Genomic DNA, 17,742 nt, shown 5'->3' with positions numbered 1-17,742 from the left:
TGGTTTACTAGGATGATATCTCTGAGTAGCCTTGAATATGCCACAGCTAGGAATACTTCATTTAAGAAACTCTGCACAATCCAAAATATATGGGAAGCACTCTACGCATATTTGAAACCTACAACCTGTACTAGATCGTAGCCATGCACTGTCAATTAGATGACATGTATTCTAGCCCTGTCAAGCTATCTCATGTGTATGCCCGGCATATCAGGTATTTTCTATACAGATTAATAAGGCCTTGATATATACATCTCGATTGTATTGGGATATGTTCCATCATCATTGCTACTTTTATGTCTGTTGTACGCACTGTTTTAGACTACCCTATCATGTATTGAAGCTATTGAAAGTCCTTTGTACATGGATTACTTTAATACCTGACACGGCATTTTCTACTGGGCACGGAATGGGCTCACATTGGCACAGGTATTGGGTATGAAGGTCCATTAACTCGGTAGATGGGCTGAATGGGGGGGGGGGGGGGGGGGGGGGGTAGGGGAGGGGGGGGGGAAGGAAAGGAAAGGGATATAGACACCAAGCAGACACAATCTACTTACACTACTTATCTGACCCTGACTAGTCGATAGAACCACTCTCACTGATTGGGTTAAAGTTTCTACTGCCAAATAGGCTATTGTTTATTGTTTAATGAAAGTTATCACACGAGGTTCCAGATTGGACCATACCGTGGTTGATGTTATTTAATGCTTTTTACTTGTTTAACTACGAACATGTATCTGCAGCTGATGGTGTTAAAAACTCAATAAACAGATTATAAAAAAAAAAATAATAATAATTTCCAATTCAGTAAAAATATATAAGTCCACTGAGCAAGCCTGCACAGCAGGGTTACAATTACAAATAGGTCACAAACCAGGTGCATATAAAAACTGAAATAAGGTCTTACCGAGCCTTCTTCAAGACGAAGCTGAAGCGCCACATCCCCCGGTTTAAAATCCTTGAGGAGTTCTGCCGACTTCCAGACTTCTTCTGTGTCTGGGATCCATACCCGGGCATACTGCAAGACAAATCAAGAGAGTGTAAGAACCTCCCCAGGGACCGAGTCTAGAGAGGCAGCGCCAAACCCAAGAAACACACAGCTTCGGGCTTATCAGTACGGATCAGAACCATGAACTAAGGGGTTTTCTCCCATTTTCTGTCTATGAGGAAAGTGCTTAGTACCTAGGGCATCATTCAAATAGCTTTTCTCTGAGAAAAAAAACAAAACTTGCAGATAGTCGTCTTCAGTTATATGAATCTTCATTACATTATTGAATTCCAGGGGTGGAAAGAGATTTAGACTACTTAACTTCCAGCCAAATATTTTTAGGGATCAGGAACATTTTTTTTTTCACTTTATTTTTTGTTTCTTTTTTGTATTATTTTTCTTTAGTTTTACCTTTTGCTTTTCTTTGCCCTCCTCTTCCCTCTTCTCCAGACACCCTTTCTACCCCAGTTTCTTTTCCTGCTTCCACGAGGTCCCTCTCCCCTCCTCTTCCCTTCCAGCCTCTCTCCTACAGGGGCCCAGTGAGAAGGGCAGCCCTAGACCATGGCGTCTCTGTAGAGGCCCTGCCAGCTGTGCCACAGTGCAGGTCTCCCTCCCTGGGTCTCTCCAGCATTGGCAACCGCAGCACCTCCACTGTTGGCAACATCTCTACCCAGGCCCCACCAATAAAGACAGTGGTCCTATCCTTCCCCAGGCCAGGGCCCCCACCAGTGTCTTTCCCCCCAGGCCCTGCTAATGACGGCAGCAGCCATGTCTCTTCCCGTGCCTGGGCCCTGATGATGGTGGCAGCAGCTGCATCTCCCTAGGCCTGGGGACACCATCTCTTCCCAGTACTGCACTCGATGCCAGATGCCAAGTTTTAGGCATCTGGGTACCGGACTTGAAATGCTCATAGCCCTACTGAAAATAATGATTCACCTGTACAAATTCAAGGTTTATCTGCATGGTTCAGTATTTGTTAGGCAGGTTTCATGACTAGTTCTGACCCTTCCTAGGCATGCAGTCCAGTACAACATTTTACCGACAACGTGAGAATTGGCACCTGGGTGTGTGTCTACCTTGGTCTCCCCTAGGAGAACAGAAAATCCAGTAAACTGTACTGCTGAATCATCCCATGAAGCAGCCAGCAATTTACAAGCTTTGTTGTTGTTGTGGTTTGGTTGCTTGTTAGTCTTTGCAGCTCCTGAAACTCCTTTGTAGAGGAGGAGAAAAATGCAGGGCCCAGGATGCAACTCCAGCACTTTATCAGATTTGGCACTCACTGCCTCAGCAGAATATTGCTGGTGTCTGACTTAGATACTGTCTTGCAAGGATCTTTCTTGAAAATAAGTTGAAGTTATAGCAACAACAGTACATTCATACAGGGGCAGTTTCTTGCAATTTGCAACATGCTGCTAATTTGTATTCCTTGATATCAGGTAGTGTTGACTGCAAATTCAACTTGCAAACAAATGCAAACACCAATTTTGAAAAATCAGGCCACAATTCCCCAGCTTTGCTGCAGAAGAGAATTATCAGTTTATGCAGAGAGAGAGCAGAAGGGGGCAGCTGCAGACAGGGCTGGTTTAAGACATTTTTGAGCTCCATGCAACACCAGATTTGGAGGCCTCCATCTACAGACACAGGTGGCCAACTCTGTTCCTCAAAATCCATGAACAGGTCTGGTTTCCAGGCTATCCACAATGAATATGCATGAGCTGTATTTGCATACAGTGGCACTGTGGAGCACTGCTGTAAACAGCTCATGCATAATCATTGTGGATAGCCTGAAAACCAGACCTGTTTGGGCTTTTAAGGACCAGAGTTGGCCAGCCTTGCAAAACCAAGATGTTAATCAAAAAGGAATAACCCATAGAACTTGTGGCAAAAAATTAAAGAAATATATTGGACACATAATATGTGTCATGATTCCTGCCAAACTCAGTCATCCCCTTCCACCTCACATTTTGTGGCAAATACAATGAATATTTTATCCCTGACCTGGCATATCCTGACTCTCTCAGCCCTCACTCCATCCCCCCTCCCCCTCCCCCCTCCATTTTGTACTTAACGCATAGAAAACGTCCTCCCTCACCTTGTAGAACTTCAGCTCTCCTCCTAGTGGAGCAGCAAATGTTTCAGCTAAACCCCCCCCCCCCCCACCCCACCACTGAGACAGCAAAACAAACGTTTTGTTTTTTTTATAGCTCTGGAGGGCAGGTGAGGCTAGTAGCAAAGGGAAAGAAATGCTGATATGGCAGAGCTGAATGTTCGACTCAGTATTTTACTACGCGTGTCTCATGAGCAGATACTTATTAGATGTGGCACTCTGAAAATACATATTTACTAAAGAAAATGTGGGTATCTCCCACACCAGGAAAGCAGATGCAAAAAAAATTGTTTCCCTGCTCATTCATTAGATGTGGAGCTTAATAGATGGAGTTATGATATTTAGGGTGAGATTTAAATTTCAGGCAATAAACATGGAAGTCGGTTTGTGTACAATCTTGACATCTTTTCTTCAAAGGTTTACAATTTTGCACCTTCAGAAAGATTAAAAAAAAAAAATAATTCTAGAGTAAAAGGTTTGGCAGGCAAAGAAATGCAGAACTCTTCCAGCTGTGCTTTTGGTCCATTGCCAGAGGGACTTCCTCGTGCAGGCATAACGGTAAAATTTTCTACTTCCGGCCCAATTGGTCTTTTTTTTCCACAGTCCTTGGAAGAGAGGGAATTCCAGCCATTGCACAACAGCACCCCCTACTGACCAAACTCAAGATGCACACATGCAGAGTTCCAGAGGGAGCCAAAATCTGTGGCCCTAGGTCAAGGCTTGTCTTTACCATAGCCAAGCTCCATGGAGCCCTAAATATGCTATGCGATGGGTATGCCTGGTGTCAGAGCAGGAGAGAGGAACAGGGCAACAAAGAAGCGAGTGACAGACATAGCACAAGATGTGCGCTTCCTCGTCACTACAACCAGCCTGTGTTTTCACTGCTCACGCTCCACCATGAGGGAAGAACATCATTACCATGGAAACAGCAGCGTCTTCCACTTGAGATATTCTGACAGATTGGTAAAGTCTCACCAAATGCAAGACGCTGTATGTTTCAGCCTCAGTTTGATCAGCGTTCGCACCGAATGCCGCAATGCTGTCGGCAGCTTGAACAAGCTGGGAAATGCGCTGAATGATCCACTGGTTTTTTATTGTACTTCAGCAGCCTCCTCTGATCTCCTCCTGAAGTGACTCAGGATTCAGTCTACGTGCAGTCTTTATATATAGCTTATGGTTCCCGGGATTTTTTTTTCCAGAAGCCCCAAGGATGTTTCACTTTCCAACAGGCCAGGGCATGGATGCTCTCTACCAGCTTCTTGCAGGACCATGGCCTACAGCAGATTCGGGGAGGGGGGGGGGGGGGGTTTGGGCAAGGCTCCTCCTCAGCTTCCTCCAGGAGCTTCCTGAGAAAGATTTATTAAACTCTGCTGGAGCCCCCAACCTTTACAGCCTGCTTTTGCTTCTATTTTTAAAAAATGTATTCTTCTTAAACTAAGGTGGCCAATAACATCACAAAACAGTTTCACACTGCACTCTACTTGCTACTAAAATGTTCAAAACTTGCTTTCAAGTAGAATGCATGTAAAATAAAAAGCTTTCCCAGCGAAAGAGGTACCCCCCTCTTTCATCCATATCCATACAACAGAGGGACTATCTAATTAGTGATCCTTAATCTTCCATCTCCTCCCTCTTTGTGTTACCATAGATGTGTGACTGATGTTGGGGGCTGCAGACAACTTACATTTATTTCACGACATTCGCTTCGGCAGAAAACAGCTCCAGCAGTTAACTTGCTAAACTGATTGCTCCTATGTGAAATGCAGTTTCTAAATTAAGCCCTAGCTTTTCTATTCGCTATAATGAACGTGTTGATTTCACTGATGAGAGTCGGAGCAGAGCAGCTGCTGCGATGGGAGGGTTTTACAGGAGGGCCTCCAGCAGAGCTCACTCAGACAAGCATCGTGATTGGGACTCTCAATTCTACACAGCAGCAAACACTCAGCAAAGCCGACTACAGGAAACATGGATAGAAGATTCTGGAAACCTCAAAGCTGGCGCTCCTTCTCGCTCTCATAATCCATACGTTAAAACCAGTGACCGCTAGGTTTCCAGGGGGCAATTTTTAAAGCAGGCAGGAAAGCTTGCAGGTAGATCTAAAAGCTAAATTGTCAAAGGGTAAACTCGCTCAAAACTGTTCACTACAACACAATAAATACATCCGTGAATAATTCATTCCAGGTCTGTCTAATAAACTCACTGCCATCCTTCTACAAAACCCTCTCAAAATTAACGGCTGATCTCAGCTGTTGAAACCTCAAGCCCACTGGTTCTCCGGAAGAGGAGATATCGGGGCCAGAGCTAACATGGCCACACAGGGCCCTTTCGAAGTGTAGGGCCTGGGGGTGTTGCCCCAGTTGCCCCTCCCTAAGGGCAGCCCTATTAAGTAAGTGTAAAGGGGCCCAGAATTTACCCCTTACTACTGCAGAGCCAGTGGTCTCAGCTGGCCCTGCCAGGGGGTGATTGAGCTTGGACACTTCCCCGGCAGGAGGCACCCTAGGTTTAAACCAACTCCCATGCCCGTGGGAAGACAGGATCTCTCCCTCCCAGAGGAGCGGTCGGAGGTGCCTCTCCCAATACAGGGGTGCTGGTGTGGGTCTTCCCTTCCAAGGAGAGCGGTCAGAGGGTGGGCCCTCTCAGGTACCTGAAGAAGTGTCCAGTCCTGGGACAATGGCTGCGGCCCGAGGTCAGGGAACCCAAGAGGAGTAAGGCATATACCTCATCTGTCCAGGGAAATTGCTTCAGAAGTTGCAAAATAAATAAATAAATAAATAAATAAATAAATAAATAAATAGAAGATTGTTCTTTGTGGGAGTCACAAGGAAGGTCCTGAAGAGTTGCAGATTGACCAAAGCAATCAGGCAGAGGCTCATCTGACTTTGAAAAGAGAGAGAAATTTCAGAAAAAAGCGAGAAAGCGTTTGATCCAGAAACGGGTATGAGGGTTGAGCTAAGAGAGGAGGGTTCCAACCCCAGAGAGCTTACCCCACTCTCCTGTGTGCAAGATTCTGTATTTAAATGAGGCCCGGCAGTAAAAACGGGCAAAAGGAGGCGCTAGGGACACTAGCGCTTCCCTAGTGCCTCCTTTTGGACCGGAGCAGCGGCTGTCAGCGGGTTTGACAGCCGACGCTCAATTTTGCCGGCGTCGGTTCTCGAGCCCGCTGACAGCCACGGGCTCGGAAACCAGATGCCGGCAAAATTGAGTGTCCGGTTTTCGACCCGACAGCCGCCGGCCAACTTCAAATTTTTTTCTTCCTTTTTTTTACTTTTGGAAAGTTTCGGGACCTCCGCCTTAATATCGTCATGATATTAAGTCGGAGGGTGCAAATAAAAGCAGTTTTTACTGCTTTTCTGTGCACTTTCCCGGTGCCCAAAGAAATTAGCGCCTACCTTTGGGTAGGCGCTAATTTCTGAAAGTAAAATGTGCGGCTTGGCTGCACATTTTACTTTCTGAATCGCATGGGAATACCTAATAGGTCCATCAACATGCATTTGCATGTTGCGGGCGCTATTATGTTCGGCGGATTGGACGCGCGTTTTCGGCCCCTTACTGAATAAGGGGTAAGGGAAAACGCGCGTCCAGTGGCAGGTAAACAGTGCGCTCCATCGAAACGCACTGTACTGTATCGGCCTGTATGGGAGCTGCTGTGGATTTGGATTTCCTGCCATCAGTGACCAGTAAAGATGTTTTATTTTGGACAACAACTTTGGTGTGCAGCGTGGTGTTTTGTGACTGACTGGAATGTTGTGTGGAAGAGCCTCAGAAGGCAGAAAACCCTAAGGACCTTGAAAAATTGACTCCCGTAACACCCCCCCCCCCCCCACCACACACACACACACACCTGTGCAGAAAGGACCTGTGGGAGGAGTGGGTATTGCTCATGCTCACGACTCTCCCAGTGAGCCCCTGTGCTCAGGTGAGAGACGGAACAGGATAACTAAGGGCTACATTTAACATCTCCCCCCCCCCCCCCCCCATGACACCCTGTCTCCCCTCGTCCTTTTCCCTCTTGGGAATTCCAACATTTTAAAAAGGTCCACAGCTTCAACTTCAAAAGGACAATAATTCCCAAAGAAGGGATCCAGACTTTCTATGGAGAAGGACCGGACACTTGGGTGGGAGGGGGCCGGCCTACTGCAGCCGCCCCCCCCCCCCCCCCCCTTTTTTTGCTTTTTAAATCTAGCGTTGATTTTTTTTCCTAGGCAGATTCTGCCTGCCTGCCTTTGACTCTCCTCTCCCTCTGCGACTCCCAGGAGGACAGCGCGAAGTAGCAACAAGCGCGGCACAGCTGTGGGAGAGGCAGAGGAGGAGGAGAGTCAAACTGAGCCTCGAAAACAGGCAGGTGATGAGGCGCTGCCAGTGCTGGTTGGCCCCTGGCCTTGCCTGACCGGGTTTTACAGGGTCCGGTTACCCTTGGAGATCACTGTTCCTACTCTGTCCCCGGGCGGGTCCTTCACAAATGCCATTGCTCCCTGGGCTTGCCGTCTTTCGGAACATCTGTAAGCAACTCTAAAAAAAAAAAAAAACAAAACAAAAACAAACCCCCCAAAAGTTACATAAATCACTAGAACATTTCAAAGACCATAAAAGCAAAATCAGAATTCAGCAAACAGGAGGAGACCTGCTCACTGCTGCTCAGATGTGCCTTCTAAATGCAAACAACACGGCTACTTCATACTGTCGGTGTAGTTGACTCACTGGGGGAAATGAATCATTTTTAATCGTGCAGCACTCAATAGGGTTCCCTCGTCACCTGGATTACTCACATGCACAATCCCTGGGGGAATAAATGCAAGGCTGAGAGCTGTAAGCTGTTTCATGGATCACAAAAGGAAACGTCTGGAGACGCTGCAGAGCCCAAGATTTTAATAGTTTACGGCGAAAGGAAAGATGAACTTGTGGCTGCTCCTAAACTGAAGCAGTTAGCAAAGCCCATTTCACTAGAAGCATGACTGTACCTGTGAAAATTTAGGAATGGGATGCGACTGAAAGGCAACCTTCTGTTTTGGCCACTGGTATAGGCCTGGCTCACCTCTATGTATTATATTTATACAAATACTGAATCAGAAAAAAAGCCGAGCTGACTTCTGTATTAATCACATGTAAACAAAAAAAGAGGCTAGAACACATCATCTTCAACTGTCAAAAAAGTTTAAAACAATAAATGTATACTAATAATCTATCCTTACTTCAAAACATCAAAAATAGGCCATAGCATCAGACTTAAGGTGCTTCCAATGCAATAACCCGTCTCTTGCCTTGCAATAGGCTGCAGACAGCATCAGAACTGCACCAAAGACTCAAATCATCCGCTAATAGGCTATACTTTTATTCATACAATTAGAGAAACAGAACATGAAGGTCTCACTGTGGAAAAATCTTTCACGGTCAAACATGACTCAAAACCGTCCACGCTAGAGGCTTCATTGAACTCCACACAAACAAAACCCGACACAGGCCAGTGTTTGGGCAACCGCCCCGTATCACCCTGGATGAAGAGGACTGAAGTCAGGAAACGGCACACTAGAGGGATCAAAGATGTTAAACGTTTGTTTGCTTTTAATAGTGGGGGGATTCTGTTATTGCAGGGTTCAAAAGTTGGGAGGGGTGGAGGCGCTGGCAGTGAGGATTTTTTTGCTTATCTCTTGGACATTGTAGAGACCCTGTGGAAAACAGCTGGACAGACTGGGCGAAGTGGGCCTTATCGGCTGTAATTACAACCTTGAAAGTTAAATAGAAGAGGCCTCTCCACTAAGGCATTAAATCCAACAAACTCGGCAAAGGATTCCTAAAAGTTCGGAGCAGGTAGGAACAGATACAAGTATTTTTCAGAATGCTTCAGATGTTTGCATTACAAAGCTTTGCCGAAAACGCAAGCTCTCAGCTGGCAAGAGGCTTCCCTTGAACTCTAATGAAATTAAGATAATAAATCAGTTTTGAGAATGACAGGCATCTTTTCTTCCATATTGCCAAGACAAGCAACTTGAAACGATCTACAAAATTTGTATTAAGGGTTTAGGGTAGAGTCCCTACCATTTCTATATTGCTAAGACGTAAAATAAGCTTCCAGAAATGTGTTGACATTTCACAGTACTGGGAGGAGTCCTCAGGCTATATGGAAAAACCATGCAGAAAAGGAACGGGCGAGAATGCCGGCCTTTCAGTTACCGTGAATATGGGACACCAACACGGAAGCACAGAGATCGCATCGGCCACTGTTGCAGAAATGGACTGACGGTAACCTCCCCCACATAGGAACCCACAGAAATCCAAGAGGCAGCATGCACCAGAGAACAAAAAGGAAGGAGACTGTTTCCTTGCCGTTTGGGACTTTTTTTTTCAAAGTTAGGAAGTTGCCAGAGTCAGGCCAAACTCTCCTTGTGTACACACACAGAAATGAAGAGCAGAGCAGGACAGGCAAGGCCATCTTCTCTCAGCACACTGGCAGATCATAGACTGGTCGCCGCCATGCACTATAAATCACGGCAGCAGGAATCTTCAGGAGTCGGTGGAACTGGATCTGGTGGTCTCTCTTTTTTGAGGGAGACACTTTATTTCAACCATGAGACTTTGGGTTGCAAATCATTTTGTACTGAAAGGTAGCTTGATGCTGTAAGAGTGCTGTTCATCTCCCTTTTTTTCTGGAAAAAGTTATTTTCATTGCGCTGACCCTAATAAAAATAGTTAAAATAAAAATCTATTGTAATTATTCCAAGCAATGCACAAACCCAAGAGGGACTGAGACCATTCTAACAAGATGATTATAGATAAACAAAATAAGTAAAAATGAATCCATGCTGTGCAGCCCAGAGGCCTCAGATATTTTATAAATAAATTAGTTGTGAAGTGTTAAAAAATAGAAAAAGAAAAAAAAAAGTGTAACAAAGAGCTTCCAAAGAACACAAATAATCCAGTCCCTTGTTTTTCTTTCTGAAAAGACAAATCTTGGCAAAACAGCTATGCTGGGATACTCGCTGTATTTCCATTGCAGAGATATGTAGCAGCACTAGCTGGGAATAGGAACATTTTATAAGCAGAGATTACATTCACACAGCCGCCTACCACACCCCTCCCTCACACACACACACACACACACACACACACACACACACACACACAGCCACCTACCACACACCCGCCTACCACATATCCCTCCCTCACACACAGACACAGCCGCCTACCACACCCCTCCCTCACACATACACACACAGCCGCCTACCACCCTCCCTCACACATACATACACACAGCTGCCTACCACACCCCTCCCTCACACATACACACACACAGCTGCCTACCACACCCCTCCCTCACACACACAGCCACCTACCACACTCCTCCCTCACACACACAGCCGCCTACCACACTCCTCCCTCACACAAATACACAGCCGCCTACCACACCCCTCCCTCACAATCCCTCCTCCACACAAATATATCCCTACCACAGCCTGCCCATCACACTTACACAACTATCCAAAATCCTCACACACATACTATTTAATGTTTGCAAATCAAACTTTATTTATTTCCCCTCCTCTTTAATTAATTCTCCCTCTATTTTTTATCTATCTACTCTCTACTATTTATCACAATGTAACCTTTTCTTTTTTAATTTGTTATATGTAAACCGATGTGATGACTTAAGATGAATGTCGGTATATAAAAAACAAATAAATAAATACTCAGCCACCCTCAACACCCCTTCCATACATATCCACCCTTCATAGCCCTCCTCCATATACACACTTACCATATCCCTCCTCCACACCCAGCCATCCACCTCCACCTCACCCCTCCTCCAAACACACCTACGGTGCCTACCATGCCCCTCCTTCACACACACATCTCATACCTCTTCACACCTCCTGCTCACACACACAATCACATCCCTGATGTCTCTCCTCTACAAACACAGACACACACCCCCCACCCCAGTCTGATCACCACATCCCTCCTTCACACATATACACCCCATCACATCCCTCCTCTACACACAAAGCCGCCTACCATACCCCTCCTCACATTCCTCCTCCACATACATAGACCACAACCACAGCCCTCCTCCACACATACAGACCCTTCCACACACATACACACACAGCCACCCACAACACCCCTTCCATACATATACACTCTTCATAGCCCTCCACCATACACACACACTTATCATAAGAAAAGAACATAAGAAAGAAAATGTCATACTGGGTCAGACCAAGGGTCCATCAAGCCCAGCATCCTGCTTCCAACAGTGGCCAATCCAGGCCACAAGAACCTGGCAAGTACCCAAAAACTATGTCTATTCCATGTTACCATTGCTAATGGCAGTGGCTATTCTCTAGGTGAACTTAATAGCAGGTAATGGACTTCTCCTCCACGAACTTATCCAATCCTTTTTTAAACACGGCTATACTAACTGCACTAACCACATCATCTGGCAACAAATTCCAGCGTTTAATTGTGCGTTGAGTGAAAAAGAACTTTCTCCGATTAGTTTTAAATGTGCCACTTGCTAACTTCATGGAGTGCCCCCTAGTCTTTCTACTATACGAAAGAGTAAATAACCGATTCACATCTACCCATTCTAGACCTCTCATGATTTTAAACACCTCTATCATATCCCCCCTCAGCTGTCTCTTCTCCAAGCTGAAAAGTCCTAACCTCTTTAATCTTTCCTCATAGGGGAGTTGTTCCATTCCCCTTATCATTTTGGTAGCCCTTCTCTGTACCTTCTCCATCGCAATTATATCTTTTTTGAGATGCGGCGATCAGAATTGTACACAGTATTCAAGGTGCGGTCTCACCATGGAGCGATACAGAGGCATTATGACATTTTCCGTTTTATTCACCAATCCCAACATTCTGTTTGCTTTTTTGACTGCCGCAGCACACTGAACCGACGATTTCAATGTGTTATCCACTATGACACCTAGATCTCTTTCTTGGGTTGTAGCACCTAATATGGAACCCTCCTCCCACACATATACAGTCAACCACCACACCTATAGCCAGCCTCCACATACACCCACTGATTACAGCCCTCCCCCACACAAACATACACAGCCACCCAGCATATCCCACTACACACATGAAAAGCTGTTCAATGCACCCGTTCCACACAAATAGTGGCCCACCATACCCTCCTGCTCACACAATTAACTATCTACCACACTCCTATTAGATACAGGTGTTTAAAATCATGAGAGGTCTAGAACGGGTAGATGTGAATCGGTTATTTACTCTTTCGGATAGTAGAAAGACTAGGGGGCACTCCATGAAGTTAGCATGGGGCACATTTAAAACTAATCGGAGAAAGTTCTTTTTTACTCAACGCACAATTAAACTCTGGAATTTGTTGCCAGAGGATGTGGTTAGTGCAGTTAGTATAGCTGTGTTTAAAAAAGGATTGGATAAGTTCTTGGAGGAGAAGTCCATTACCTGCTATTAAGTTCACTTAGAGAATAGCCACTGCCATTAGCAATGGTTACATGGAATAGACTTAGTTTTTGGGTACTTGCCAGGTTCTTATGGCCTGGATTGGCCACTGTTGGAAACAGGATGCTGGGCTTGGACCCTTGGTCTGACCCAGTATGGCATTTTCTTATGTTCTTATGTTCTTATGCACACACACACAAAATTGCCCACCACAGTCCTCCTAAACACACACTAAAACCTGTCTGGCACCCAGCCCTCTTGAAATTAGAGAGAGAAGTAGAGAAGTCAATAAACAAGCAGGCCCGGTGTGAGTATTATGCAGGACTAGGTGATCGCCTAGAGTGCCAGAAGTGGGCAGGGCGCTGTAGGGGGATGCAAGGGCGCCATTTTTCAAATGCGCATAGAAATTAGAGTGGCAGTGTCACGCCAATGGAGGCTCAAGTGGCAAGAAGGTGACATCGGGCAGAAGGGATGGAGGTTTGCGATTTGCCGGTTTGAGGAGAAAGAGAGAGAGAGAGATAGAGAACATACCACTTGACAGTGACGACACTGCCTAGGGCGGCTGCAGACCCTCACGCCAGCACTGTAAACTAGTTTTCCCCTCATTATCATATCCCTCTCCCTAGATAGCATGCCCTGCTGCTCTGGGGGCCCCCCTCACCATCCTGAGGGATATCTCCTCTCATGTGCACCCTCAGCACTGCTTGTTGCCCTGCAGACGTCACCTTAGTAACAGCAGCTGTCTCCTTTCTCTCCTGAGCCTGAGTATCCCAACTTCACAGCAGGCCCATCCAAGCCAAAAACTCGGTTGATGTGGAATCTGAACCTGGATCTCCTGTTGTGCAGCAATACACCTTGAACCACAGAATGTGACCCACAGTAAAGATGTTTTTCATTAGATTCATTAGACTAACTTAAAATAGACTTTATTTTTTTATTTATCAGTTTTCACATTTACATACTCATCTTGGTATATTGAACATCATATGGTTTACAATAGGATCAATTTAATTTACAAATAGTTATTATAAAGGTAAGTTATTATTCAAACCAATTTTTCCAAAGTCCACAAATAGAAAGGGTTTATCTTAAACATTTTAAAGGTTTCAATATAATAACAATATATACTAAGAAATAAGGTACAAGTTAATAATGTAATAGCTGATAATATTAAGAGAGATCAAGTTATAGAGGCTACCAAGGCAGACTTAAAAAAATTATCTGAACAGCATGCAATGTTAATAAAAGAGAATCAATATATTACTAAGAAAATGGAAAACCGGATTCGCAATAAAAACTGGAGACTGGTAAATTTTCCTAGAATTCCAGAAATTTCGGCGAAGAAAATGTGGAACAAATTTGCTTTGGAATCATTAAAAATTCCTCAGCAAGCTTTGCCCCCATTGAATCAAATGTATTATCTCCCTTCTTCTAAAAAAGCGATAAAGGACCAGGTTCCTCAAGAGATATCTCCATTGAATGTATCTGAACTGCTAGAATCATCCAATCTAGGGGAAGTTCAACCAGCTACTATGGTTTTCTCTTGCAGATGTTGCATACTTTATCAAAATGTTAGGTATTGCTTTTATCAACATTCACATTTGACAAAATTTATTACAGATAGAACTAAGGAGGAAGGATTGGTCATAGCAACCCCCTAGAAAGTTACGGTTTGTTCTCAAAATATTAAAGTAACTCCTTTGTTAGGATTTTATCTTATTTCTTAGTATATATTGTTATTATATTAAAATAGACTTTAAACTCTGCTTTTCAGAGAAACACTCATGCCATCGGGTTATAAAAGTTGAGCTATTAACTACTTGCTTCTAAAAGGATGAGAAAGCCTTCAGATACTCCATTTCGGCCAACTGTCAGTAACCAAGCACAAAATCCTGAAATGTTATTCTTTTTTTTACTGGCTGCTGGAAACATGGGAAGCCCCCACTACCAATACTTCCATGAGCAGTAAACGCATTGCATAAAACTCTCTCTCTCTCTTTAGCGCGTGAACTGCTACATAATAAAAGTAATAGGAGATAATTCGATTTACAAACTGGCAGTTACTCATTACTGCGCTGGGCACTGAACTAGCGTGTGCAAGAAGTCCCGTCAGAGGAATTACTTCTGATTCACTGCCTAACCTAACTCCTTCTGCAGGTCCAGCAGAATCCTGGACAAACTTCTGAACAAGATCGCTTGGAAAGAACCTGCAAGGCACCAGGCACACTCTGCTGTACCAGAGGATCGCTCGGGTTAGCAGCAAAAGGCGACAACAGCTCAGAAAGAAAAGTCACGCTTATTTCAAGGAGACCATTTTTAACTAGCGCTTGTCCCTCTGATTCCCCCTGAGCTGCTCTGAAGTCGCAGGGGGAAAGTTAAAGATTGCGTCCATTGTCCATTCGGAAGTTGCTTAAGTCATAAGACTGACAGCCTCTTCTTAGACAGGTTAACCCCCTTTCCTACCTGAAATATCACTCAGGCGGGGAGAGTGGGGGCTGCCACAGTGAAGATGAAATTTAATGTGGATAAGTGCAAGGTGATGCATATAGGGAAAAATAACCCATGCTATAATTACACAATGTTAGGTTCCATATTAGGTGCTACAACCCAAGAAAGAGATCTAGGTGTCATAGTGGATAACACATTGAAATGATCGGTTCAGTGTGCTGCGGCAGTCAAAAAAGCAAACAGAATGTTGGGAATTATTAGAAAGGGAATGGTGAATAAAACGGAAAATGTCATAATGCCTCTATCGCTCCATGGTGAGACCACACCTTGAATACTGTGTACAATTCTGGTCGCTGCATCTCAAAAAAGATATAATTGCGATGGAGAAGGTACAGAGAAGGGCTACCAAAATGATAAGGGGAATGGAACAGCTCCCCTATGAGGAAAGACTAAAGAGGTTAGGACTTTTCAGCTTGGAGAAGAGACGGCTGAGGGGGGATATGATAGAGGTGTTTAAAATCATGAGAGGTCTAGAACGGGTAGATGTGAATCGGTTATTTACTCTTTCGGATAGCAGAAAGACTAGGGGGCACTCCATGAAGTTAGCATGTGGCACATTTAAAACTAATCGGAGAAAGTTCTTTTTTACTCAACGCACAATTAAACTAAGGAATTTGTTGCCAGAGAATGTGGTTAGTGCAGTTAGTATAGCGGTGTTTAAAAAAGGATTAGATAAGTTCTTGGAGGAGAAGTCCATTACCTGCTATTAATTAAGTTGACTTAGAAAATATCCACTGCTATTACTAGCAACGGTAACATGGAATAGACTTAGTTTTTGGGTACTTGCCAGGTTCTTATGGCCTGGATTGGCCACTGTTGGAAAGAGGATGCTGGGCTTGATGGACCCTTGGTCTGACCCAGTATGGCATGTTCTTATCCAGTTCATAGTGTGGAGTGGCACAAGGCTTTCATTCTGAGCCATGATTCTTTTATTTATTTATTTTATTTATTTAAAAACTTTTATATACCGGTATTAGTATGCATACATCAAACCGGTTTACAATGTAACTTTAAAGGTAGAAATTACAATGAACAGGGAGGGCGAACAAGGAGGAGTATACAAAGAGCAGGAGGTGGAGGAATTAAAGCAATAAATAAAAACTGCAACGGACTATTTACAGGAATATACAAGGCGTAGGCAAGATACTTGCAGAAGTCGGTGTACTTAATCAGGGTAGGCTTGTCGGAAGAGCCATGTTTTAAGTTTTTTTCTGAACTTGGCGTAACATGGCTCTAGCCTGAGAGTGGTAGGGAGGGTGTTCCATTGTTTAGGGCCTGCAATGGATAGTGCACGGTCCCTAGTAGAGGAGAGGTGGGCTTTTTTCAAAGGGGGAATGGAGAGGGTGCCTTTGTTGACAGTGCGAGTGGGTCGTTCAGTGCGTATAGGACGAAAGGGTTCATCCAACCAATTGGAATTGTGCGAGTGGATGGACTTGTGCACTATGGTTAGAATTTTGAAGAGAATTCGGGATGCGATGGGGAGCCAGTGGAGTTCTTTGAGTATTGGGGTAATGTGATCAGCTTTCCTTGAGTTGGTGATGACCCTGGCGATGGCATTCTGGAGCATTTGTAAGGGCTTGGTGGTGGAGGAGGGTAGGCCAAGGAAGAGGGCATTACAGTAGTCCAGCTTTGAGGAAAGGGTGGCTTGGACGACGGTGCGGAAGTCATGATAGTGGAGGAGGGGTCTGAGTTTCTTCAGGATGTGAAGCTTGAAGAAACCTTCTTTGAGGATGGAGTTGATCTGTTTTTTGAGATTGAGTTGTTGATCTATGATAACCCCAAGGTCTCTTACTGTGGGTTGGGGTGTTATGACGTTGAAAGCTGGATCGTTGGAGATCGATGGTTTGGGAGGGAGGTGAGGAGAGATAAGGAGCAGCTCTGTTTTGGAGGAGTTTAGAGCGAGGTGGATGTTGGTGAGGAAGTCATTGATGTTGGCAAGACATGTGTTCCAGAAGGCAAGGGCATCTGAGAGAGAGTTGTGAATGGGAATGACGATTTGAACGTCATCTGCATAGAGGTAGAATTTGAGGCCGAGGTCTGTGAGGAGCTGACATAGAGGTGTGAGATAAATGTTGAAAAGGGTGGAGGAGAGGGAGGAGCCTTTTGTTTATCAACAGATTTATTTCTCGCCCTACACTGTTGGTTTTCAAAATGAAGGTTTTGACCTTGACCGATTAAAAGTTACATATCCGCACAAAACTTTGCCTCAATGAAAAAGTTAAAAAACAAAACAGAAAAACCACAACCTATGACAACACATGGGTCATGCAAGGCTGCATAATGGGGCCCATGCACTAAAGGTTATTACATAACACACTAACGGATATAACCGCCAAGAGGTCTTTGACAAGGCCTAAATAAAGATGTTTCGTACGTGCAGGAGGACAGACATCCCATTAACTTCCTCCTAAAGGCACCTTTTATCCATCTCCAGCCGCCCTCAGGTACACCGGTACTTGCTCCTGCCCAAGGTTGACAGAAACCCGGGCTGCAGCACTGCCACGGCAACGCAGCTCCCATTGCTTCCTGTGGGAGGGAGGTTTACCAATTTAAAACTATTTTATGCTTGAGGAACAAATAGGAAAACTAACAGCAACAAAACCTTTCCTCTTTCATGGCACTCAGCGCCACAGATAAATAAAGCCCTTTCCCCCCCCTGTGTTTAAACACTGGCTGAAGTTCTGCATGTTAAGGCCACGTTTGA

General features: G+C 44.7%; 1 protein-coding gene across 11 annotated transcripts in view; it reads right to left on the bottom strand.

Annotated features, from left to right (window-relative positions):
* The window catches only part of MYO5A (myosin VA), a 226,862-nt gene that overhangs the window by 152,277 nt on the left and 56,843 nt on the right, over window positions 1-17,742 (bottom strand). For all 11 annotated transcript variants that reach the window (XM_029575888.1, XM_029575892.1, XM_029575893.1 and 8 more), the window contains exon 2: window positions 911-1,021. In XM_029575888.1, the coding sequence (XP_029431748.1) occupies window positions 911-1,021 (111 nt within the window). The remainder of the gene's footprint in view (window positions 1-910; window positions 1,022-17,742) is intronic.

Source organism: Rhinatrema bivittatum, chromosome 13 (assembly GCF_901001135.1).
Source record: "Rhinatrema bivittatum chromosome 13, aRhiBiv1.1, whole genome shotgun sequence".
In the NCBI taxonomy this organism is placed as follows: domain Eukaryota; kingdom Metazoa; phylum Chordata; class Amphibia; order Gymnophiona; family Rhinatrematidae; genus Rhinatrema; species Rhinatrema bivittatum.
The sequence above is the reverse complement of the archived record's forward strand: the minus strand, read 5'-3'. Positions and strand labels throughout refer to the sequence as shown.